Here is a 23,407-nt window from a genome sequence, read left to right on the forward strand (position 1 = left end):
AAAAAATAAGAATGAATTAAAAAAAAATACCTGTTATAGTATGAAACAAATAAGTAACTTAAATGTGAAGAAGTTTGAAAAATGGACATTAAAAGAGAAGATGAGATTGAAATTTTAGGGGAAATTAATCAAAAAAATAAAAGAAAAAGTTGAGAAGGAAAAAAAAAATAAAAGAGTTTAATTTATTAATGCTGAGCAACTGATCTGACGTTGCAATTTTTATATGAAGTTTGATTGATGCAAAATATTATAATAGTAATGATGATATTAGTGTGACAAATGATGCTTTATTACAAATAAAAAAGGAGATGAGAAAAGAAAAAGAATTTAGTCATAAGGAGGGAGAGAGAAGAGAAATACTAAGACATTAGGAAAAAAATATGAGGTTTGTCATACTTGATCTTGTGCCAAATATCTAGCTTCCATTCTTTTAACTTTAATATAATCGAAAATACCTTTAACAATAATGAAAGAACCTAATAATGCAACTGCTACAGCCAACAAAGGTAGTTTTTGTTTTTCTTCTTCTAAACCATGACCCAAAGTGGATTCAAAATTATCTTGTTCAGTTGGTTTTGAATATAAATGCAAATTATCAAATTCCATTGGATCATTTAACTTAATTCTATCAATTTTTTTATATTTACCAACTTTAGAAGTTACATCATTTGGAACCATGGAAAAAGCATAAGTAATAAAAGTGACACCTAAACCTAATCTTGAACCTTGTTTTGCAGCATGAGATGTGTGTAAGACATAAGTAATTAAGAACCCTGCAAATTGGAAACATGTACTAACAATGATATTCCATAAGAGATTAGCAAAATTTCCGACAGGTAAACCTTCGATACAGATATCGTCATAATATAAATTTGATCCATCACCTGTACCATGGTAATAAGAGGGAGCCATATCATTTGCTGCATCGTCATAACAAGGAGGTTGATCTTCATCATTTGAACCATCTTGATTTTCATTATTGGAAGTAGGTTTAGCTGATAGATTACTGAATACCCCGTCGTAAGATGCACCATGATTGAAAAATGGGTTTGCAGAAGAATGACGATGATGGTGATGACGATGTGGTTCATTACCGTTAGCAGTATTATCATTTATCGAATCTGTGGATAATGCCGAAAAGGCAGATGATGACGAAGCATCGTTATGATGCCTTTGGAAAACTCTATCTAATACATTGAAATGGAAGCCGATTGATTCTATTCGTCTAGCAGCACTATTTCTTAAATTTGACAATAACCCATTGTTTTGTGTAGTATTTAATTGTGTGTCGTTACTGGCAGTATCAATACTTTCTTGATTGAGGGGACTTGTGGGACGATTAGACTCTATATCGGTACTAGAAGAAGAATCGATTATTCTATCATTCTGTGTGTTGTCATTTTCAACCGAGTTACTTGTTGGTGTGGAGTGTTGATCGTCTAGTAGACCTGTTTCTATATCACCCTGAGCAGTATTGTCGTGATGTATTAGTGGGGACATAATTTATTATTATTATTATTATTCTTTTATATTTAATATGTGTATAAATATACCATAAAAAGGAGAGGATATAAAAAGTCTGTAGTGTAGAGGGATCAAGAATGCTAATGCAATAATATCAATCTAGTATATCTGACTACGTATTCCTATTCTGTATTCTTTACTTCACCTTTGCCACCTGATATTTATTTTTTTGTATGGAAACAATGAGGAGGTGAGACGAAAAGATGAATGCGCTTATGAGGATTAGTAATAAAAGAAAACAATTGATTGAAGCGTTTAATATAAGTTTAGCAATATTTTATTAGTATTGAATTGAACAAATAGTGTTAAAGTTTTAATTATATTATATTATATTATATATATTTTTTTTATTTTTTGTGTGTTTGTCTATTGATAAATGGCTGATGGTTACAGATTAAAACAATCGATTTCAAATAAGTACACACACACACTTTTAAAAAAAAGTCTAGTAAAAATTAATGAAACTAACCAAGTAGGAAAATTATATTTACTTCGGCTCTTAAAAAAATCAGAAAATTAAAATAAAAAGAAAAAAGAAGAAAAACTCAAAAATTGAGAAAAATGAAGTAGAGCTAAAAAAGACAAATATAAGATCGACAGAGCGTAATGTCAAATGAGAAAAATTAAAGTTCTCCGAATATCACTAAGGAACAAGCAATATATAAACAAGGAGAGACAAGTTTACATATATATAAGAATATTTTTTATATAGATATTATTTAAGAGTAACACACTCACATTCATATGCATACAACTAGACCCCAGAACCATAAAAATGCTGTTAATCTTAATTATTTTAAGCCACAATGAAAACTATTTCTTATAACCTAGGATTCCTATATTTTTATTTTCCTGATTTCTACTCACATGTCATTCTTTCAACTTACAGTAGATTCTAGTGGCAGCAAGTCTTGAGCTAAAAATGGCAAGAATATCGACGTTATTAACCTGTAGCCTTCTTTGTCTTGTGAAAATGGCTTTACGATGACAATTTTAATAAGCCTAGAAGAATTGAGGATTTCATTATTACTACTATTATTACTATTACTACTACCAAAATTTACCCATTTGTAATCACCAATCAAATTCTCATCTTCAATTCGTTCTTGATTATTACGTTTTCTTTAAAAAGTCCATTCCATTACGAAATCGGCGCGGAAATGCCCGAATGGGCCAACCCCGTGACCCGAAAACGCGCTGCTAGTGCGTCTTCACACAGCCTATCCTGAATAGGAAACAGAGCTCGAAGGATACCACAGAAACATACGTAGTGGAGTTCCAGCCATTTCCCGTACATGTGACGGCGCAAACGAAAGGGGTTAAACTAGACGTTCCTATACGAGATTCTACAGTCACAGGCACGTGATGGTGACAGCCAGGGTAGTAAAGTTCCGCGGAAATTATTAATTATCCATGACCCCTTGTCTGGAGAAACACCGTGGAGAACATATTGGATGTTTCCCGTTTTGTTTTATATCCGCGGTTTTTGTGTTTCGTACCTTAGTGTTTTTGGGATTACCTATTGGGGACATACACATTCTTGAAATAGAGTTGAGGCTAAACCCGTGAAGAATGCGACACATATATAGCTTTAGTAAAGGAAGAAATATGGCCAAAAACCAAATAAAACAATGATAATAATAATAATCATAATAATATGGAAAACACTTAATTCGGCCAATAACAGTAGAGCGTGGTAACTTTAAATTTGGAATGTTTATTAAGCCATCTCATCTCGGTTACAATTTCTGTTTCTTTCTTTGTTTCCGTCTTTATTTTTTTTTTATTTATTTGTTACGTTTTGTTATATTTTCTTTGGTCTCGTTTAAAGTTTCCTTAGAATCCGTGAGTTAAAGCTTTAGCTATGCCGGAGAATAGTCGGGCTGAAGCAAAGTGTTAAGTAATTAAAAATTACAGTAGTATATATATATAATAAATAAGAAAAAACAGCTATTACGGCCCTCGCATTCATCCTTGCTTGTTGTTGTTGAATATAGACATGATATTAATCGAATATATAGGTAGAATGAGTAGATATAAATAAAAATATACAAGGAGAGTCAACCGGCTGTATAGATCATGGTTCCGTATTATGATGATAGAATCAATAAATAGTAATAACAAATGTTATGGTTGGTCTGAAAATAAATAACGATTTGGTTGATACGCCTTGTACCGAACTTATGCGTTTGATTTACTCGGAATCTTCTTCTTGTTGCTTTGGAGGTGGCAATTTCTTTGCCCAGTAAGAACCATAGACAGGTATCTTTCTAAAGAAAGTTTCTTGGAATAATGGCCATCCCTCAACAAATACAAATATGCCTGCTAAGGAAGCACCTCCCCATAACATCAAGTTTGGAGAATATGTCAATGTGTTTCTTAAAGTTAGGTTACCAAATCTTGTGGCACCTTTAGCAGAAAATTTAGAAGTGTACTAGTTTAAAAAAAAAAAGAAATAAAAAAATACATATAGGGGAGGGTTTGTTAGTAAGGGTTGTTTGATTGTGTATCTCAATAGAAGCTATACTTGTACATACTGAAACCATTTTGATTGTGTAAATTTATAATTTTGTTTTGTTGTTGTCCGAGCTAGTTTTTAATAAAACGTTAACTATAAATACTTATACATGTAATATAATCCTTGATATAAAATACGCTTAGACTTTCAAAGACTATATCTATGTAAAATTAACCCGGACGACTCTGGAATCTCGCTCAATCATGGGAAATCATGGTTTTTTTGATTTCTTTAAATGCGATATATTCTGCCTCGGCTTTAACCACTCCTTGTTTCCGTCTGGGTATTTTTTTATGACTGACACCGCAATAAAAAAAATACATATATATACATATAATTACTGTCATAGCAATATTTAAAGATGTATAATTGAGATTAAGATAAATAAATAAAGATATATATATATATATATATATATTATAGCTTATATCTATACTGCATAGATGCATATTTACATGTATACATTCCATAAATATAAGTCAATTCATAATGAGGGGTATCAATACCATGCAGCATCTATTTCTGATGACGCAATAGATGATGCTGTTGTTCATGCTTTTCAAATGCAGGTATATTAAATTTATCAGTATATTTTTGACCTGGTAAAATAGGTATGACTTCCAATATACTTTTAATTTGTTCTTCCGGTGGTGCATCGTTTGGAATGTACTTGTAAATATAGAAATCTAAATCTTTACCAGGTTTCGATTTTACAAATATCCTTGGTTGAAACTCCACACCATCTTCCAACCTTTTTTTTGCTAAATTTCTTTGATATTCTTCAATTTTGAATTTTTCTTCAGTAGCTGTTTCTTGATCACTATTAGCTAGAGCTTGAACCACTTCTTTCCATAATTTCCTGGATTCATATTCATCTTGTTCTTTAAGAGGGTGGACTTTTGGTTTCAAGGGTTTATCAGTATGAGTAGAATAGAATACATTTTTCTTGGCATTCTTTGCCCTTAAATCTTTGATATACATCACATCATTCCATTTCCCAGATATCTCGAATAGCTCGGCCCCTTTATTGTCTTTAACTTTGCCTAAGATAGCATCGTATGTTCCTGAAACAAACCCTTTTGTTTTGAATTCTATATCAGCAGAATATTTAGAACTCGTGACAATCATATGATCACCCATTTCTATCTTCATCTTCCCAAAAAGAATTCCCCTCACATATATGTTTGGTTCTGAGAAAGTATATTTTTCAGGCTTACCATTAGAATCTTTGATATCCAAATAGCTTAGCACAGTTAACCCCTCCATCATAGCTGCCGAGGAATTCCCCAAGAATTTCGATTTTGGTATAACTACCCCATCTAATCTGATATGAGATTCTGGGATCATATAGAAATATGAAGATTCAGGTGGATGATGACTTGTCTGTTCTGCAATATAAAACGCTTGTTGTTTATTAGGTAAATCCCAATAACAAGTGAATAATTCACCCAAGACAGGGTTTAAAGGCTTTTTCACTGCTTTGGGAGCAATATGCCAACCCGCTAAATACCATTTCAATGTTTTGACAAATCTTGTCAATTGATCAGTTTCTTTATGAGCCTCAAGTAATAAATTGGGGAATTGCAATTGATTGGTGACTCTTTCTAACATTGATTTCTTCTCCAAGATAAAAGTTGGTAATGTCACTCTTGTTAGATCAGACCCGGGTCTCAATTGCGATATGATGTTTAATATGATGCTTTGACCCTTTTCATCGTGCTCGTCTATATCATCTGAATCTATAAACCCACCAGACTCATCCATGGAACTGGTGTTGGAATGTTTTGTAGTGATTGGATTATGACTTTTGGATACCTGTGATGATGCAGCGGCAACCATTTTTTTATGCTTTTTTTTATTTATTTATGCTATCTGGGTTGTTGGTTTACAAATATAAATGACGTTATTAAACTTACTTGCTTAAATTTCACTTTACTGCACTTTACTTTAAACTTTTTTTTCTTTTTATTTTTTTTTTGATTTAAATGCTCGAGATATTACAAAGTTAAATTCAGACTCAAATTTCAAGCAAGATACGATAATTATCCGGCAAATGCGGATTGGCTAATGCCCAATCATAAACTAATACAAATTCTAAAGTTAATATTGATACCCATGTTTGTTTGATAAGAAACATCAGCTTCTATCACCTATATCGCTAATACTATATTACCAATATGCTATTGTATCTACTTTGGTTTTGCCAGTAATTTCCCCTTTGCCGGGAAACCATCCCTCGTCCTGAAACATTCTGGATTAATCATAAACCACCCCCTTTTTTTTCTTTTTTTTCTGGTTTTCTTCTATTTTTCTTTTTCTCTTTTTTTTTTCTTTTTTCATCATTTTCAATTTTTTCGGAGAACACCATTAGGGGTTTACCGTAAACAGGGCTACATTCTTTCAAGAATAGGGTTGATACAATTTAGCATGTGAAATTTAAATTCTGCATGTGATTGTTAGGGTTAAAGTAAAACCTAGGGGTGCACTTATCACCAAATAGGGCATATCACGTGCTAAAAGAGCAAAAAAAAAGTGGCAAGCCGGGTAACGAGGCGCACGGTTTGATATTGAAAAAAAAAGGATTCTGGAATTCAGTAATGTTTTTATAACAGCCGGATCTGGATGCACGGCAAACACGCAGAAAATGGAGTATATAGAGTTTGGTCCGGGTTGCCTTTCTTGCAATTGAGGGAGCGTGTCGTGTCAAATCCTCTTAACTGACTCTATTTTCCGGTAAGCTTCTAGGATCAACTGTCACGTTCTGTTTGAAAAAAGAATAATAAAATAAAACAACAACGACATTAGTTGTCTATTGCTTCATATTGTTTTAAAGATATCTTTCGTCGTGTAACGCTTCTTTTTTTAATTTTTTTACATATATATATTTTTCATCGAGATTTCAAGAAACAATTATAAACATTTCCGCTTAAACTAAATCAATTTCTATCATAAGCATCATGGATGAGACTTTAATCGCTACCATTAACAAATTACAAGATGCTTTAGCACCATTAGGTGGTAGTAGCCAATCACCAATTGATTTACCCCAAATTACCGTTGTTGGGTCTCAATCTTCTGGTAAATCATCTGTTCTGGAAAATATTGTTGGGAGGGATTTCTTGCCAAGAGGTACTGGTATTGTCACAAGAAGACCTTTAGTTCTTCAATTAATCAATAGAAGAAAAAAAAAAGATGCTTCTTCCAACAATGGGAATCAACAAGATGATTTGACAGAAAACCTATTGGATTTGAAAGTAGATGATTCAAAAGAGTCAGACAAGAGCAAGTCAAGCACAAAACATCAATCAGAAGATAACATGGAAGAATGGGGTGAATTTCTTCATTTACCAGATAGGAAGTTTTACAATTTTAATGATATTAGAAAAGAAATTGTCAGAGAAACTGAAAAAATTACTGGTCCTAACCAAGGGATCTCAGATTTACCTATTAATTTAAGAATATACTCTCCCTATGTCTTGACTTTGACTTTAGTCGATTTACCTGGGTTAACAAAAGTTCCTGTTGGGGATCAACCACAAGATATTGAAAGACAAATTAAACAAATGTTACTAAAATATATTAAAAAACCAAATGCTATCATTTTATCGGTCAATGCCGCAAACCAAGATTTAGCAAATAGTGATGGGTTGAAATTGGCAAGAGAAGTTGATCCAGAAGGTACAAGAACTATTGGTGTTTTAACTAAAGTCGATTTAATGGATGAAGGTACCGATGTTATTGATATCTTGGCAGGAAGAGTCATTCCATTAAGATATGGTTATATTCCTGTTATTAATAGAGGTCAAAAGGATATCGAAAATAATAAAACAATTAGAGATGCCTTGCAAGATGAAAAGCAATTCTTTGCTACTCATGCAGCATACAGTTCCAAATCTCAATATTGTGGTACCCCATATTTGGCTAAAAAATTAAACTCAATCTTATTGCATCATATCAGACAAACATTACCAGATATTAAAGCTAAGATTGAAGCCACTTTAAAGAAATTCCAAAACGAATTGATTAGCTTAGGCCCTGATTCCATGGATTCTTCAAGTTCTATCGTTTTAAGTATGATTACCGATTTTTCTAATGAATTTGCAGGGATCTTAGATGGTGAAGCTAAAGAATTGTCAAGTAATGAATTATCTGGTGGTGCAAGAATTTCGTTTGTTTTCCATGAAGTGTTTAAAAATGGCGTGGATTCCCTAGATCCATTCGACCAAATCAAAGATTCAGATATTAGAACCATCATGTATAATAGTTCCGGTTCCGCACCTTCTTTATTCGTTGGTACTGAAGCATTCGAAGTTTTAGTCAAACAACAAATTAGAAGATTTGAAGATCCTTCCATCCGTTTGGTTAATTTGATCTTTGATGAAATGGTTCGTATGTTGAAACAAATTATTTCTCAAATCAAATATGGTAGATACCCAGCTCTAAGAGAAGCTATTTCATCTCAATTTATAGAATTCGTTAAAGATGCCATGCTTCCAACCATTGAATTCGTTAAAGATATCATTAAAGCTGAAGAAACTTATATTAACACTGCCCACCCAGATTTATTAAAAGGTTCTCAAGCTATGGCAATGGTGCAAGAAAAATTACATCCGACTCAAATATCTGTTGATCCAAAGACTGGGAAACCTTTACCAAAACAACCAGCTCAAACTCCTCCAGTGGATGAGAAAGGTGGGTTCTTTGGTGGGTTCTTCACTTCCAAAAACAAAAAGAAATTGGCTGCTTTAGAGGCTCCTCCACAAAACTTAAGAGCTACAGGGCATATGACTGAAAGAGAAACAATGGAAACTGAAGTTATCAAATTATTAATTGTAAGCTATTTCAGCATTGTTAAACGTACAATTGCCGATATAGTTCCTAAAGCTGTTATGTTGAAATTGATTCAAAGAAGTAGAAATGAAATTCAAAAAGTTTTATTAGAAAAACTTTATAGTAACACCGATTTAGATGAATTAACTAAAGAAAATGATATGACTATTCAAAGAAGAAAAGAATGTAAATCAATGGTGGAAATATTGAGAAATGTAAGTCAAATCGTTTCCTCAGTTTAATCTATTTAGCTTTCTACTCGTAGCTTTATATTTAGCCCTCTCACTTATGTATTCGTCCTAATATTGTATAAAAAGCATACACATCTAACTCTTACTCAAAGAGTATATATACACATATGCATCTCTAACTAAGCTTATTAAAAAGGTATGTGATTGTACGATCTCTTTTATTGTTTAGGCTAGGGCTTTTTATGTTGATAGCCTAGACGTAGGCCGATTTTGATTTTGAAAAATTTAGACTAAGCTCATCGATTTCCTGAAAAAAAAAATAAAAATATAATATTATGTTATTTTGTTAAACTGTTTAAAAATAAAAACACTTTAGAGCTTAAACAAGATACTAGAACCTCTACCATAAAAAACTACAATATTATATTAATATAATTTATTTTTATCTAATGTCTTCACCTTTAAACTTATCAAAGGATACCAATACTGCCAAAGCTTTAGATTCCTTACTATATCATTGCCAGAATGACAAAGCTTTAGAAAATGATAAATTTATAAATTTAAATATTAATACATTTAAAATAATTCGTCATAGAAGTAATAACATAAAGTTTGAATATAATAACATACCAAGAATTATCCCTTTGACTTCCTGCAAGTTACAAGACTACAAAGAATTAGAGATATTATTAATATTAAACGATCCAATCGCTACAAATAAGAATTTAATTTTATCTGACAACTCAACTTCCGATATTTTTAAAGATATCGTTAGTTTAAAACGGTTTAGAAGATATGTTAGTGGTTCACATAAATATTTGAAAAATTACGATATCATTATGACAGATTATAGATTACATCATACAGTCGTAGACATATTAAAAAAATCCAGTAGAAAAAGCTCAAGCTCAATTTTACCATATTTAATTAGACTTTCAAAAAATGCTAAGTCGGAAAGTCTTAAAGTGAATGAAACAGTTGATTTAAAATATTTAAAAGCACAAGTTAAAAATATTTGCAAGAATACCTCATTTGTCACAAATTCCCATAATTGTTTAAGTATTAAAATTGGTGTAATTCATAGTACATCAAGAGAAGAAATATTATCTAATATTGATGATATTGTCAAATTTTTAAGTGTAAAACCAAAAAAAGCTAGAGGCACAAACCAAACGATAAATCCAAATGCTGGTATTATTCCTCTCACTAATATAAACTCCATTTGCTTGAAGACAGCAAATAGTATTAGTTTACCGATTTATAAGAATTTAAAAACACCAGAAACTGAGAAAGAAGATTTTTCAGATATTAAATTGTAATTTGCCCATTAGATAGATATTTTTCTGTCATGTACTTTAATCGTCATATAAAATAACAATAAATTATAGATACATGCCTTTATAATAAATTAGTTGCAATCTAAATATACAATGAATATATATGACATGTTATAAAATAACAAAATAGGTGCGTACTAATAAATTAGATTGAATATTTGATAGATAATGTATTTAAGAATTGCCTTATTTTTCTTTTCTATTTTGTGGAATAAACTAATACAAAGTTTCCAAATTGGATAATTCTTTCAATATTCTTTCTAATTCATCGTCTGAAATTTTATTATTCAAACTTGGTATCAGCGTTTTTGCTTCATCTGCTGAATCACAAGCCAACGATCCTAGTTGTGCAATTTCAAAGGGATGAAGTTCTGTACTCTTTAATAATTGAATAACTGCACCAACAGTTTCTTGGTCTCTAAATCTGGAGAAATTAGTCAAGTATTCCATTGTATTTTTTAAATCTTTATTATTATCACCTGTGGTAATTTCTAAAAGAGTATCTAGGGATTCCAATTCCTTTTCTCTTGTTTCTGTATGCATTAACTCATCATCTCCATCATCATCTAATAATTCTTCATTAGTTCCATTGCTTTTATTTATTAGATTTTTTTGTTCTAATTGAGCTCTCTTAAATGCCTTTTTACGTTCAATTAATGCTTCTTTAATCAATAACCTTGTTTCACTTAAATTCAAAGCAATCAGTTCTTCTTCTTCACCTTGATGATTGATTTGATGTAATTGAAATTCTGGACCTAATTGTAAGGTTGCTGCATTTTCTTCTTCTTCAACTTTTTTTAATCTTCTCTTACCAGTAGAAAATGCGGATATGGAAATATTCATATTTGAATTCTTATATATGTATAGTAAAATGTGGGAGTTAAAGTAACAAATAATTAATTATAGATATATTAATTACTAAATGCAAAAAAAGTATGTTGTTGAATAACCAGAATTTGAAATAAAAAAATATAAAAAAAGAACAAATAATTGGTTTCTTTGTTGATTAATTTTTAAAATTGATTGTTATAATACACGACTCCAGTAAGAAATAGACACAAAAGTAAAAACGGTAAATAAAAAATATTTTTTTCAGTACAATTATAATCAATGATTTTGATCTGTGCCAACTTAAAATATTATGCAGATTTAAAATAATTAATTTGTATATTTTACTTATTTATTAAAATTTCATTAATTATTATTATTGACGAATTTTGAAATTTTGAATTTTTCAAAAAAGCCGACAGATGGTGTATCGTTCAATACGAAGAGCATTACCCGGATTTATCTATAACCAGATCTTCTGGCGGCTAATTTCTAAAGGCAAGTCTCATAATTAATAAACAAGAAATATTATGTAAATGTTTGTCACTGATTTGCAATTCATATCTAAGAAAAAAATAAGAAATAAAAGAAGAAGTTTTTTCTAATATATTTATAATATTGGTTGCGCCATTCAACTACAATACAACAACACAGAAATACTACAAAAAGACAATTTAAGGCAACCTTATTTTACATATTAAACAATTAGAATTATAAGAAGGTATCATTAGTATGATGATAAATATATCCTTACAAACTCCTAGGTTGACCATGTACATTCTTCATTACGATTGTGATAACTGCCGACCTCCCATATTTGGTTACTGCTACTGCTTATATCAAGAGTGGATTAGAATAGTATCATAAAATCAGCAAAAAGAAGTTAAAAAATATAATACAAATAGCTAACAGGAGTGTATTCCTTATTGGATAGAGAATATGTATTACTTAGAGGGTCCTAATTAATCTGTTCTGAACTCTATTAGTACACAAATGGCTCTTAAGCAAATTTAGACAAAAACTAATCGACATCCTCTACATACACCAAATATTTATTAGCTTTTTGCTCTATTTTCCTTGTGTGCCTGAAATTTATCCTAATGTAAAAATGAAATTAATACAACTCTTATTATAGGCAATAAGAGTTGTAGGTAATTATTATTTTTTTAATAACAGAAAAAAATAAAATATAAAATATTTGTGAAAGGCGACAATTCCACAGGTACAGACGAGAATACGCGTTGCTTCTTCAAGTAAGTTTAAGTACTAAATTAGACACAGGCAACAGAAAAAATAAATGGAAAAAGTATTGCCAAAAACAGCCGTAAATCAATTGGAATAACTTCCCCAAGAAATTTATGTAGTTATGCTAGGATTGATCCCGAGGAGTTCATGTTGACAAAATAAATAAATTAGTCCAATATCCTCGCACGCCTAGCAACACATCCAAGCTACAGCTTTCAATTCAACTTCATATCTTATCCACCGTTGCTACTAGGGGTTTTTCATTAGATTATGACAAATCATCCCCAGCTTATATTTCGTGAGTCGTCCTAAACACAGTCTTGAAATACATGTGGCTACCCTGAATGAGAGTACCCCACGGCTTCTATTCCATCTTTAGAGGTGGAGGCTTTTTAAATTTTTTTTTTTTTTTTTATAATAAACACTACAAACACAAAGAGAATGAGACGTGGGGGTATGAATTGGCATGTGATCGGCAGAACTTTTCTTAAGGAAATGAGAAAAGAAATGGCTCAAATATTTTCCCGTCTCCAGCTCAGTCCGGGCAAACTATTATTTCGGAATGTGGAGTTGAATACAGAAACTAAATTTCAGTAGGCTCATGATTTAATAGTTACGTGTTCTTCATATTTACTCTGTTGCTTTCTGGGCCGACGGTGCTGGTGGGTGAAAAATTTTAATTCCTTTTTTGGTTCCAGTTGATTCGTTCTACACACTGCTGACAAAAGAAGAAGCCTTTCGCTAGCACTAGGTATGCAGAATGAAATTTTACAACAGAAAAAGAAACGGACAACACGATAAGAATTCGAAGTGGACCCCCGTGGATATCAAATTGGATTTGGTGTTGTTTTTTTTAAAGAAAAGTGAAATTTCATCAATTTGTGGTCTATTCTTGTTTCGCGGGACGATGCTCAAGACTGTATTTGGTAGTTAGCTAATATTCATACTCATTATGGCGTTGTAGTCTCCTTGTTATGGATCGAAGAAAGACCCCTCCCTGCATGGACAACTTCCAAATTTTACCATTCAGTCTCTCAGTTGTATGACCAGAGAGGATTTTGGAGAAGCTTCCGATTATACTACCCCCGTTTCTTTGTAGTTTCTCCGTTAAGGATTCGATACGACAACTCTCAGAAGATTGTTAGGCCGCACTCTAAGTCGGCACTAATGTAATATTGTACAATTGTCAAGTAGTTCATGTTGTTAGTCGGTACACACTCTTAACAAACTTACAAACATTACCAAGCTGGTCAGAAAAAGCTTTAAGATAATTTAGTTCACTGTAAGAAGGATAAATAAAACGCCAGGAGGATTATTATAATAGGCGTACTTCGTAGCGCTATTTTATCTTGATATCCAGTAGTGGCTCTTTTTTATTATCATAAGTGTACTTTTGTTATTGTTTTTGCATTTCTCAAATTAACTTTTTATTGAGAGGACTTTGTCAGTTCCAAATATTATTCTGTAAAGTATAATACATCCTTCTATTCCATTTTATTTATTTTGATTTTATTTTAAATATTGACCTCATTTTGAAATCATATTTACAACTAATCATTTTTTTCTCTTTCTTTATTTACTTCTTTCTTTTTTGAAAATCTCTAAGCTCCCTACATTATTTGTTTGTATTAATTTGCCTATCTCCTTCCTTAAAGATTAATCATCTTCATTATTATAACAAAATTTTTAAGGATTTGCAATTGTAATATAAAAATAATCGTGGTTTTAACATTTTCTTTTGAATATTTTTTAATCCAACAGCAATTATTGAAGAAATAACAAACTAATAGCCTATTTTCTCTCTGCATACCACTAGAAATACATTTACTTTATACAAACAAAAAGAAAAATACTCTCATTACATTAGTACATAGTGCTTCTCAATTGGTATCATTTTATACATTCGAGCTAAATTTGAAATACCATTTTCTATTACAATTGATCTGAAAAGGAAAAATTCACCATTTGTATTATTTCCCTAGTTTAATTCAACCCATTTCATTTGATCTTTGTAATACCTTGAGATTATTTATTTCTCGACTACATTGTTAATCCTACCTATCTGATTTTTTCCCCCTGCATTTTCCTTTAACGTTCTTATTTTTTTTTTTTTTCTATTCTTTTAGATCACATACGCTTAATCATCAACAAATATTAATAAATCAATTTTAATGACAAACATGCATAACAAAGGTTCTTTATGGAAGCAGTCTTTTATGGAAAATCAGACTATTCAAGAATATCCTGAAAATAACTCTGAAGAAGGTGCACCCAACGATACAAGTTATAAAACACCATTGCAACACCGCGGTTCTCAGTCATATTCCCATCAACAATTACATAATGGTCAAAGAAATTCTCTTACATTTATTAACCCATGGGGTTCAAACTTGAATGGTTCTTCTGATTTATTCATGCAATCAAATCAAAGCTTACTGAGTACTTCAAGCGAAAACCAAAGACGCCCATCCATGGATGATTTCAAGAGAAGAAAATCAAGTATTGTTATTCCACCCTCAAGAGCTCCCGGTATTAATCCATATTTTTATAATATAGATACAACTGCAACTTTTAATGGGGATGGAACCTCAGATAATTTCCAACAAAATCAAAATATTGATGCTAATCAACAACAAAAAAAAATCTTTGCCGATGAAAAAGATCTTTATGTTCAAGCTTTATTGGATCCATCTTCAGGAATTTATGATCCAGATGCCTTTTATAGAAGAAGAAGTCTGGCTGCTCCTGCATTCACTTCTTCAATGGGCTCATCATCAATGAATACGGCCAATAATACAGCAACAACTAATGCATCTAGTTATCAATTGAATGAGCCAATTTCCCCAAGCAATGTGAATTTTTCTTTAATGCCTCATGGCTGTGGCATCAATAGTAGACAACCAAATCGGACCGGATCTTTTAGGAAATTAAGCGCCTATGGTGCTCCAGTGCAATCTACTTTTAAATCAACCTACAGAGAAGAGTATAATTTATTACAACAACCGCCATTGGAGATACCTCAAATGACCCCCTGTAATTCTAAATCTGATTTACAACCAACTCTTAATAAATTACCAAAATACAGACGTGCTTCGTTACATTCAAGTACAATTTCACCATTGGTTGGCCTAACGAAGGGCTTAATCACGACCTATTCTCTATGTTCTTCAGATTTCCAATATAAAACCTCTAAAAATCCAAGAAGGGTGTTAACAAAGCCAAATGAAGGTGTTGCTAATAATGGATATGATAATGTAAACAGTGATTATATTTTATATGTTAATGATGTTCTTGGTACAGAACAAAATAGAAAATACTTGGTATTAGATATCTTGGGTCAAGGGACGTTTGGTCAAGTTGTTAAATGCCAAAATATTTTAACGAAAGAAATAATCGCCGTTAAAGTTGTCAAATCAAGAATGGAATATTTGAACCAGAGTATATCAGAAGCTAAAATTCTAGAACTAATTAATCAGAAAATCGATCCCTACGACAAGCATCACTTCCTTAGATTACACGATACTTTTGTTCATAAAAATCATTTATGCTTAGTATTCGAATTATTAAGCAGTAATTTATATGAAATATTGAAACAAAATAGATTCCATGGTTTAAACCTTTCTATTATTAAAGAATTTAGTAAACAATTATTAGAATCATTAGCTGTATTAAAATGCTCTAAAATTGTTCATTGTGATTTGAAACCAGAGAATATTTTATTATCTGCTCCTGATAAACCAGAAATAAAAGTGATTGACTTTGGTTCTTCTTGTGAAGAAAGAAAAACATTATACACTTATATCCAATCAAGATTTTATAGATCGCCAGAAGTTATTTTGGGTATTCCATATTCTACAAGTATTGATATGTGGTCGTTTGGTTGTATTGTAGCTGAATTATTCCTAGGGATTCCAATATTCCCAGGTGCATCGGAATTTAATCAAATTACAAGAATTATTAACTCTTTAGATTATCCACCTTCATGGATGATTGATAGAGGTAAGAATTCTGCTAAATACTTTTCCATGATTGATGCAAACGATATGGTTGATTCAGATACATCAGGCTTAAAATATAGATTGAAGACAGTTGATCAATTTAATAAACAATTTAACGCTCAAGAAAAACCAAGTAAACAATATTTCAAGTGGGATAAATTGCACGATATTATCAAAAATTATAGACTACCAAAACATATCCAAAACCATCCCGAATTGATTGAAAATGAAATGAAAGAAAGAGAGTGTTTAATCCATTTCTTACAAGGTGTTTTAAATATTAATCCATTAGAGAGGTGGACACCACAGCAAGCTTCGATGCACCCATTCATAACTGGCCAACCTTTTTCGAAAGACTGGTATCCATTAGGTTCTTTACCCTCCTCTTCTTCAATTAAAGACCAATCCCGTGATTCAAACTATATCTTAGAAAGTGGTTCTTCCTCTGTTGTTAGTCAGAGAAGGTCTACATTACAGGAATCAGCAAATAACTCTAATAATGTCAATGCCAAAAGCTCTGATCATGCTCCAAAGGTCGGAATGGAATGGTAATTATTTTGCCTTATTCTCCACCCTTACTCTTAGTTTTTTTTACCTAAGTAATCAACTTCCTTTGATATATTCTTATTCATTCTTTATTTTCAATTCTAACCTCACAATATTCTTTTTTTTTCAATTTATTTTTTGTTTTATTTATACACAGGTGTATACTTCAACAAACGGTCTTTATGTTAGATCAGGTATTCACACATTCACACCTCACCATATAAAATAGTTATTAATAATGTTTTCTAACTTATTTTAGTCAACTACAATCATTCTATTTTTATCCATTTAATTTTTTTTCAATTTACCTTTTTTTTAATTCTCCTTTCTTTTCAATTTGTAATATACCAATTATTTATCAACTTTTATCTAAGTTTATAAATGTATGCATTCATCCGACTCTTTTAAATGGAGTTTAGGTGCTAAATATAATATAACTTCTGAACATTCGCTATTCAGTATGTTTCATTATTACGCTTAAACGGTTTCAAATTCCTAGCTGTCATAACTATTTAAACAAAGAGTGCAGAAATTCTACTTTTATTGGGATGGGAGAATTAATAAATGTTTGTAAAAATGCTATTAAATATCATCGAGGGCGTATGAACTGAGAGATAGAAATATATATGAATGAATTAAATTACTGAATAATTTATTTAGGTGTGTATCTTTTAACAAAAATGAATGTATATTATTGGAACTGATAATGAAAAGTTTGAAAAGTAATTTTTAACGTAAATATACACTAAAAAAAGAATTTCTATAGAAATATCAACTAGCGTCATCACAATGGCTTTTAACAGCCTTTGGTGATACTTGCGTTAACATCTAAGAACATGATGCTGGCTTTTTAGGAAATACGGGTTCACCTTCTAGTCCGCCGAAATGTCCTTGAAATATCTGAATCAGTCATTTCAATATCACCATCTCGATCTCGCTGATGATTTCCATTATTATTTTGTCCTGGTCTCATTGTATTTCCTGCTGTTTGTGGTCTTCGGATTTCAAAGACATAGTATACCATACCCGATCTTGCTGGTTGTGTAAATGAAAACCCTTCACCACCTAAATGCCAATTTTCAGGGCCAGGGTTCCCATGTATTAAATCCCTTTTACTTCTCAGTGTGGATGCATTCATCTGCTGGTTAGAAAATATCATTCTTTTATATTATGCAATATGATAAACTTGTTTAATTGATGTTGCTAAAGTATGTTAAATGTTAATGTATAATTCAGCCTTATTCTTGTAATAGTAATATTTTTCTGCTTTACTTCAAGTGATTGCTACATATATAGAGATGCAGCGAATTGCCAATTATTATTTTATATATTAACGTTATTTATTATGTAGATTTATAATTATTATGGAGTTTTTCTATATAAAGGCAGGCTTATGTGTGTTCTATTATTGAATGTATGAGTTACTTTGAAAGAAAAAGGAAATGTATGGAATAGAGTAGAATGGTCCGATTACTAATTGGATCCTGATTTGATACTTACTTAAGTGGCATTTGAGACGTTTTCAGATTTGGTGGACTGACGGATCACCGAATTCTGAAAAAAATACACAACTCAGAGGCCTATTATGAATAGTGTCGGATTCAACCCCTTTTTAAAATGCTCCGAAGACCATGTGAAACTTTAGATCCAAAAGGTATAGTATATACCACTGGTGATATTTTTTATTTGTTAATGCTATTATTAACTGGGATATATTAGTAGGTAATAATTATGCCTGATGGACATATTGTAACTTATTGGGATGAAATTTTAGGGATGAGTTAAGCCGAGAGATGGTGATGTGTTGAGATCAGATCACATTATTCGATATCATTATTTTCCTTCTCAAACAAATACAAAGTATACTCAGTGGGTCTTGGTGTCCCTACAGATTGCTGTTGTAAGGTATTTTTGGTATCTTCACCTCCATAATCCTTTGAAGGACATTCAGGCAAATGTGACCCTAATTTTTTACCATCCCCTAACAAAACAAATTTCTTCTTAGTGTTGGAATCTACGAATGTTTTGATGACGTCAAATACCCATACAAGAATGCTTGGTACATTGATGAAGTATTTAGAGGATAATAACTCTGGATAAAATTCTTGGAATATGGCAATCACTTGTCTTGTGCATTTCTTGGTATCGCTATCCATCTTAAACATAGAGACGCCTTTGTAGTCATGGACCTGCGCCATATAGCTATTGTCATCATTTTCAAAATCTAATAAGCGTAAACCTCTTTCCATAAGCCCAACCCTGTATCTTACAAATGCATCTACGTCTTTAAAATATTCTTTTTTCCCAGATATCGCACCATATAGATTCCAAGTGATAACTTGTTTATTGGGCTTAGCAGTTGGATAATGTGTAACAAGACCAATTGTTTGCAATGTTTCGTTATGCTTCTCTTTGAACGCAGCATCCAAAGGGTTGAACTTTTTTCTCCAGTTTAATATATCTATGATGTGGGTTTTAACATCATCGTATTTAAAATCATAAGCTTTACATAGTTTAAAGATCAAAGCCCTTGCAATCGATTCATCGAAATACTTGGTAACAAGCTCCTTATCTTTATCGCCATAATTTAACTTATAACCATACAATTCGTCATATCCGGAACATTTTTTTTCAATTATTGCCGGCAGTTCTTTATAAACTTTTTCATATACTTTTTCTTGTTCATCAGTTTGGAATTTCATTCTAGAATTCTTATATTGGTAAAAAATTAGGAAACAATTGTTTTAATATAGTAAGAGCAACTGGAGTGTCGGATTTGGCACTATCTATTTTTTTGAGAATTTAAAATTTAAAACAAGAATGCTATCTTTTTTATTCTATTATTGTTTCGATGGAAAGTTTATTTTCAGTTTCTCGCATTCTTAGGTGTTTTTTAAATCTCGTTTGGAACATTCCGCATAATAAAGAATACGGTACATTGAGCCCAACACGATAACTAGTATATGTACAATAAATAATTATATTAAGCTCTAGTATCTTGCTGAATTGAAATATGACACGTATGCACTACAATGAAAATGCATAACTACCTCATTCTAATTAAACTTTAGTCACAAGATTATTCAACTAATCATCATGGACTTCTTATATTTTTAACTGAGTTCTTAAACAGGGGATGTCTTGATATAATTAGTAAATGACATGTTTGAAAGTTAGTAAATATGCCAAAATCAATCACGTTTATTGCTAATAAGTAAAGCATACCTTGTAGACCCTTAACACATAAAATATACCGGAGTTTTATACATAAAAAGATGAATATATCTGGTGATATATAATTGTGAGGGCAATAATATAACATACATCAATTGAAATATTAAGTACTAAAAATTAAAGACATTCGATTGATGTTATAGGTTAATATTAGTATTCTAAATTGAAATAATGTAGTATATAGACAATTTCTACAAGTAGGCTCAATAAAATTATTTACCTCGAAAAGAACAAATTGAATATTGATACAGAATCTCATAGGGCCGCTTTATCAACATCTTTTTCGATTTTATTGATTCCTAATCTATGCTTTTTTTTAAAAAATATTTTTCCGCGGCTATTTTCATTAAATAATATTTTTTTACTTTTAAAAATTTGATATTAAATCTTAGATTCCAAAAGAAGAATGCAAAACTTCTATATGTAGTTTGGTTGAATAAGTATAAGTATATAAAACCTTAAAGAGTTAGTTAATGTACACAGAATGTATTATACAGTAAAAAAAGTATTTTATTATTCTATTTTATTTTAAAATTTCGTGTATTATTCATGATGGCCAAATATGCATGCTTATGATAATAGTAATGATAATGATGACAACATTTTCAAATGTGGATGGGATATAGTTGTAAACAACTTAGGAAAACTAGTGACATTAGCTATCACGATACTCGACTGTTATCTGTATCTAATTTATTTTTTTCCTTCTTCTTCTTCTTTTTATCTTTCTTATCCTTCTTTTCCTTTTTCTTTTTTGTAGCAGGTTCTTCTTTTTGAGTTTGTTCTTCCTTGTGAGTTTCTTCATTTATTACATCAGATGATTTACGTTTCTTCGATTTGTTAGATTGTTCATCTTCTAGGCCAAAGTCACTTGCTGAATAACCAGTTGCAAAATGTTTCAAAGTTAAATTTTTAGGTTTAACAACATTTTCACGAGGAACTCTAATTTTATCATATGCAATTTCAGGAATTTTTACCATTTCATTAATTGTAAACACTCTATCAAAGTTTAAGGATTTATTCTTATTACTTAATTTTAATGAAGTTCTTTCTTCGTCTGGAACTAGCAATGAAAAATTGCTGCTGTCACTACCTTCATGTTGAACAACAGACTCGCTGATAGAGTAAGCTTTATTAGATCTCTTCTCACCTTTTAACTCAATAACTGAAGATAATTTTGAGTCTTTATTAATCGGTAAAGTTTTTAAAGTAGAGATATCCAAAGTGGTTGGAACTTTAATTAGCCATAGTTCTTCTTTATTTTCTTTTAATTTTTTGGAGGTTGGAAATTTTTTTAAATTTTCAATTTTTTTGAATTGTTTGGGAACTTCAAATGATTGAACAGGGCTATCATCTTCATGAACTGATTCAGATTCAGAATCAGATATATATTCCTTCGATAAGGTAGCTTTGGACATTACAGAAATGTTATATCTATTATAATAATTACTTTATTAAAAATGACTTAATAGATGATACGTATCCAACAAAACATTGAATTTTTCTCTTAGTGTTAGCATCTCATCATTTTTTTTTATTTTACTACATAATAATTCCAATGATGAGTGAAGAGCTAGCTGAAAAATTTTGCAAAATTTCTTATTCACGTGATCAAAAAATTTAGTGGACTCTTAACGCTATCTCCTCCATAACTGTATATAAAAAAATAAATTGTAATGAACATTTAGATACTAATAGTAAGTCTAATGGGTTAATTTTTTTTAACTACAAATCGGTATATTATTTACAGGTAGTGTCTAATAATAAAAGGATATATTTATCTGTGTACTTGCAACAATTGAAAAATATCAAGTTAAAAAAAATAGGGTATTGTCCAACAAATGAATATATATATATTTATTTAACAATCTATAATTGCATGCCAAGAGAAAATATTTATATGGAATAAATATTGAAAATTATCACCATCCTATACATTCACGATCCACAACTCTGAATATTCTCAATTGCCCCCTCTTCAATTGATCTAAACTATAACTATTTTGTATAATTTTGTCATGATATTCTTCTATCACTCTTAGCTTACCTTTTTCTATATCGAAGTCTGAAATTATTGAGCTATAAGGTATACCTGAGTTAAGGTCTGCTTCCTTTCCCAACTTAGTTTTTCCTTTTAACAATATTGACTTCTCATGTTTCATGAATAGACCACTTCGAATAACAAGTATATCACCACCCTTGATATTTTTGAAAGTTTCTGGATCCATTATTTCACCAGCGTTGTATTTAAATACAGTAATGCCGAAAGTTCTATTATTAATTGGTGGTAGTAACGTGTTAAGATCTGTTCCTTGGATTGCTTCCAAAACTCGCGGCACAAAGGGCCCTTTTTCTAGAGATATTTTTTTGCCAAGCATTTCCCTACTACAATCCAGTATTTTAGATCCATATTCAACCGAATAGTAGTTAAGAATACCCAATGAAAACTTCAGCGGTATGTAACTCTGTTTTGCAATTGCTGTCTTTCTTGGATGTTTTTTATCATATTGAATTGAAATATGCAACTGTGAATAATCTTCAAATAAGAAATAGAAGTCTCTAAAATTAACTTCCTCATTCAATCTTTTATCTATTTCATAATCGTCTACCTCTAAAATATATTTAACATTAGGATCAAATAAATGCCGAGGATTCTTTTTATTTATCCACCATGTGTCCCAAGGATCAAATGCTATACAGTTTTTTTTCAGTTGCTCCATGTACAGGTGAGTATTCGTGGTATCCAGCCTATTATGCCTTGCTAAACAAATTTTAAACTTCGTAAAAGCTAAATTATTTTAAAAATATCGACTCTTAGTTTACAATCATGAATCAGTGATATAGATTAAGAAAGTCAAATATTTTAATTCAGAGATTGTTAAAATTGATATTTAAAGTGGAAGAAAAGCAGCAAAGTATAAAAATATTCTATTCCTGCTCAAACGGCACAGCTATTTCCTCTTGTTGAAGAAAGTATATAGATATTTGTTTTTACAAATAAAGTATCACTAAGACTAGCTCAGCTTATATCAGAGTACGCTATTTACATTGCCATCTGATTAGAAAATAAATAAAATAGTAAAAGTATAAGGTCATGTGGCCAGTTCACTACCCTTTCCCTCAGTAAAATAAAAGCATTTGTAAAATATAAACCAC

At 30.9% G+C, this 23,407-nt stretch overlaps 11 protein-coding genes across 11 annotated transcripts; 3 read left to right on the forward strand and 8 right to left on the reverse strand.

Moving 5' to 3' along the window:
- Positions 1–390: 390 nt before the first annotated feature.
- BSD2 (Bsd2p) lies at positions 391–1,500 on the reverse strand (the record flags this gene model as incomplete). Its single annotated transcript, XM_004178939.1, has 1 exon — positions 391–1,500. One exon carries the CDS (start codon positions 1,498–1,500, stop codon positions 391–393), a length of 1,110 nt encoding a protein of 369 aa, XP_004178987.1.
- Positions 1,501–3,718: 2,218 nt separating this feature from the next.
- Positions 3,719–4,070, reverse strand: QCR10 (ubiquinol--cytochrome-c reductase subunit 10; the record flags this gene model as incomplete). Its single annotated transcript, XM_004178940.1, has 2 exons — positions 3,719–3,958; positions 4,062–4,070. 2 exons carry the CDS (start codon positions 4,068–4,070, stop codon positions 3,719–3,721), a joined length of 249 nt encoding a protein of 82 aa, XP_004178988.1.
- Positions 4,071–4,558: 488 nt separating this feature from the next.
- TBLA0B06470 (OSBP family protein) lies at positions 4,559–5,881 on the reverse strand (the record flags this gene model as incomplete). Its single annotated transcript, XM_004178941.1, has 1 exon — positions 4,559–5,881. The coding sequence occupies one exon, from the start codon at positions 5,879–5,881 to the stop codon at positions 4,559–4,561; it is 1,323 nt and encodes a 440-aa protein (XP_004178989.1).
- A 1,118-nt stretch (positions 5,882–6,999) lies between these two features.
- On the forward strand, positions 7,000–9,114 carry VPS1 (dynamin-like GTPase VPS1; the record flags this gene model as incomplete). The annotated part of the gene is made up of 1 exon (XM_004178942.1): positions 7,000–9,114. One exon carries the CDS (start codon positions 7,000–7,002, stop codon positions 9,112–9,114), a length of 2,115 nt encoding a protein of 704 aa, XP_004178990.1.
- Positions 9,115–9,512: 398 nt separating this feature from the next.
- On the forward strand, positions 9,513–10,382 carry UTP30 (Utp30p; the record flags this gene model as incomplete). The annotated part of the gene is made up of 1 exon (XM_004178943.1): positions 9,513–10,382. The coding sequence occupies one exon, from the start codon at positions 9,513–9,515 to the stop codon at positions 10,380–10,382; it is 870 nt and encodes a 289-aa protein (XP_004178991.1).
- A 234-nt stretch (positions 10,383–10,616) lies between these two features.
- On the reverse strand, positions 10,617–11,243 carry RPB4 (DNA-directed RNA polymerase II subunit RPB4; the record flags this gene model as incomplete). Its single annotated transcript, XM_004178944.1, has 1 exon — positions 10,617–11,243. The coding sequence occupies one exon, from the start codon at positions 11,241–11,243 to the stop codon at positions 10,617–10,619; it is 627 nt and encodes a 208-aa protein (XP_004178992.1).
- A 3,446-nt stretch (positions 11,244–14,689) lies between these two features.
- YAK1 (serine/threonine protein kinase YAK1) lies at positions 14,690–17,023 on the forward strand (the record flags this gene model as incomplete). The annotated part of the gene is made up of 1 exon (XM_004178945.1): positions 14,690–17,023. One exon carries the CDS (start codon positions 14,690–14,692, stop codon positions 17,021–17,023), a length of 2,334 nt encoding a protein of 777 aa, XP_004178993.1.
- An 859-nt stretch (positions 17,024–17,882) lies between these two features.
- On the reverse strand, positions 17,883–18,176 carry TBLA0B06520 (uncharacterized protein; the record flags this gene model as incomplete). The annotated part of the gene is made up of 1 exon (XM_004178946.1): positions 17,883–18,176. The coding sequence occupies one exon, from the start codon at positions 18,174–18,176 to the stop codon at positions 17,883–17,885; it is 294 nt and encodes a 97-aa protein (XP_004178994.1).
- A 661-nt stretch (positions 18,177–18,837) lies between these two features.
- SFH5 (Sfh5p) lies at positions 18,838–19,719 on the reverse strand (the record flags this gene model as incomplete). Its single annotated transcript, XM_004178947.1, has 1 exon — positions 18,838–19,719. The coding sequence occupies one exon, from the start codon at positions 19,717–19,719 to the stop codon at positions 18,838–18,840; it is 882 nt and encodes a 293-aa protein (XP_004178995.1).
- A 1,194-nt stretch (positions 19,720–20,913) lies between these two features.
- Positions 20,914–21,669, reverse strand: RPA34 (DNA-directed RNA polymerase I subunit RPA34; the record flags this gene model as incomplete). Its single annotated transcript, XM_004178948.1, has 1 exon — positions 20,914–21,669. The coding sequence occupies one exon, from the start codon at positions 21,667–21,669 to the stop codon at positions 20,914–20,916; it is 756 nt and encodes a 251-aa protein (XP_004178996.1).
- Positions 21,670–22,173: 504 nt separating this feature from the next.
- Positions 22,174–22,971, reverse strand: TBLA0B06550 (uncharacterized protein; the record flags this gene model as incomplete). The annotated part of the gene is made up of 1 exon (XM_004178949.1): positions 22,174–22,971. The coding sequence occupies one exon, from the start codon at positions 22,969–22,971 to the stop codon at positions 22,174–22,176; it is 798 nt and encodes a 265-aa protein (XP_004178997.1).
- Positions 22,972–23,407: the final 436 nt, after the last annotated feature.

This window comes from Henningerozyma blattae, chromosome 2 (genome assembly GCF_000315915.1).
Source record: "Henningerozyma blattae CBS 6284 chromosome 2, complete genome".
NCBI lineage: Eukaryota > Fungi > Ascomycota > Saccharomycetes > Saccharomycetales > Saccharomycetaceae > Henningerozyma > Henningerozyma blattae.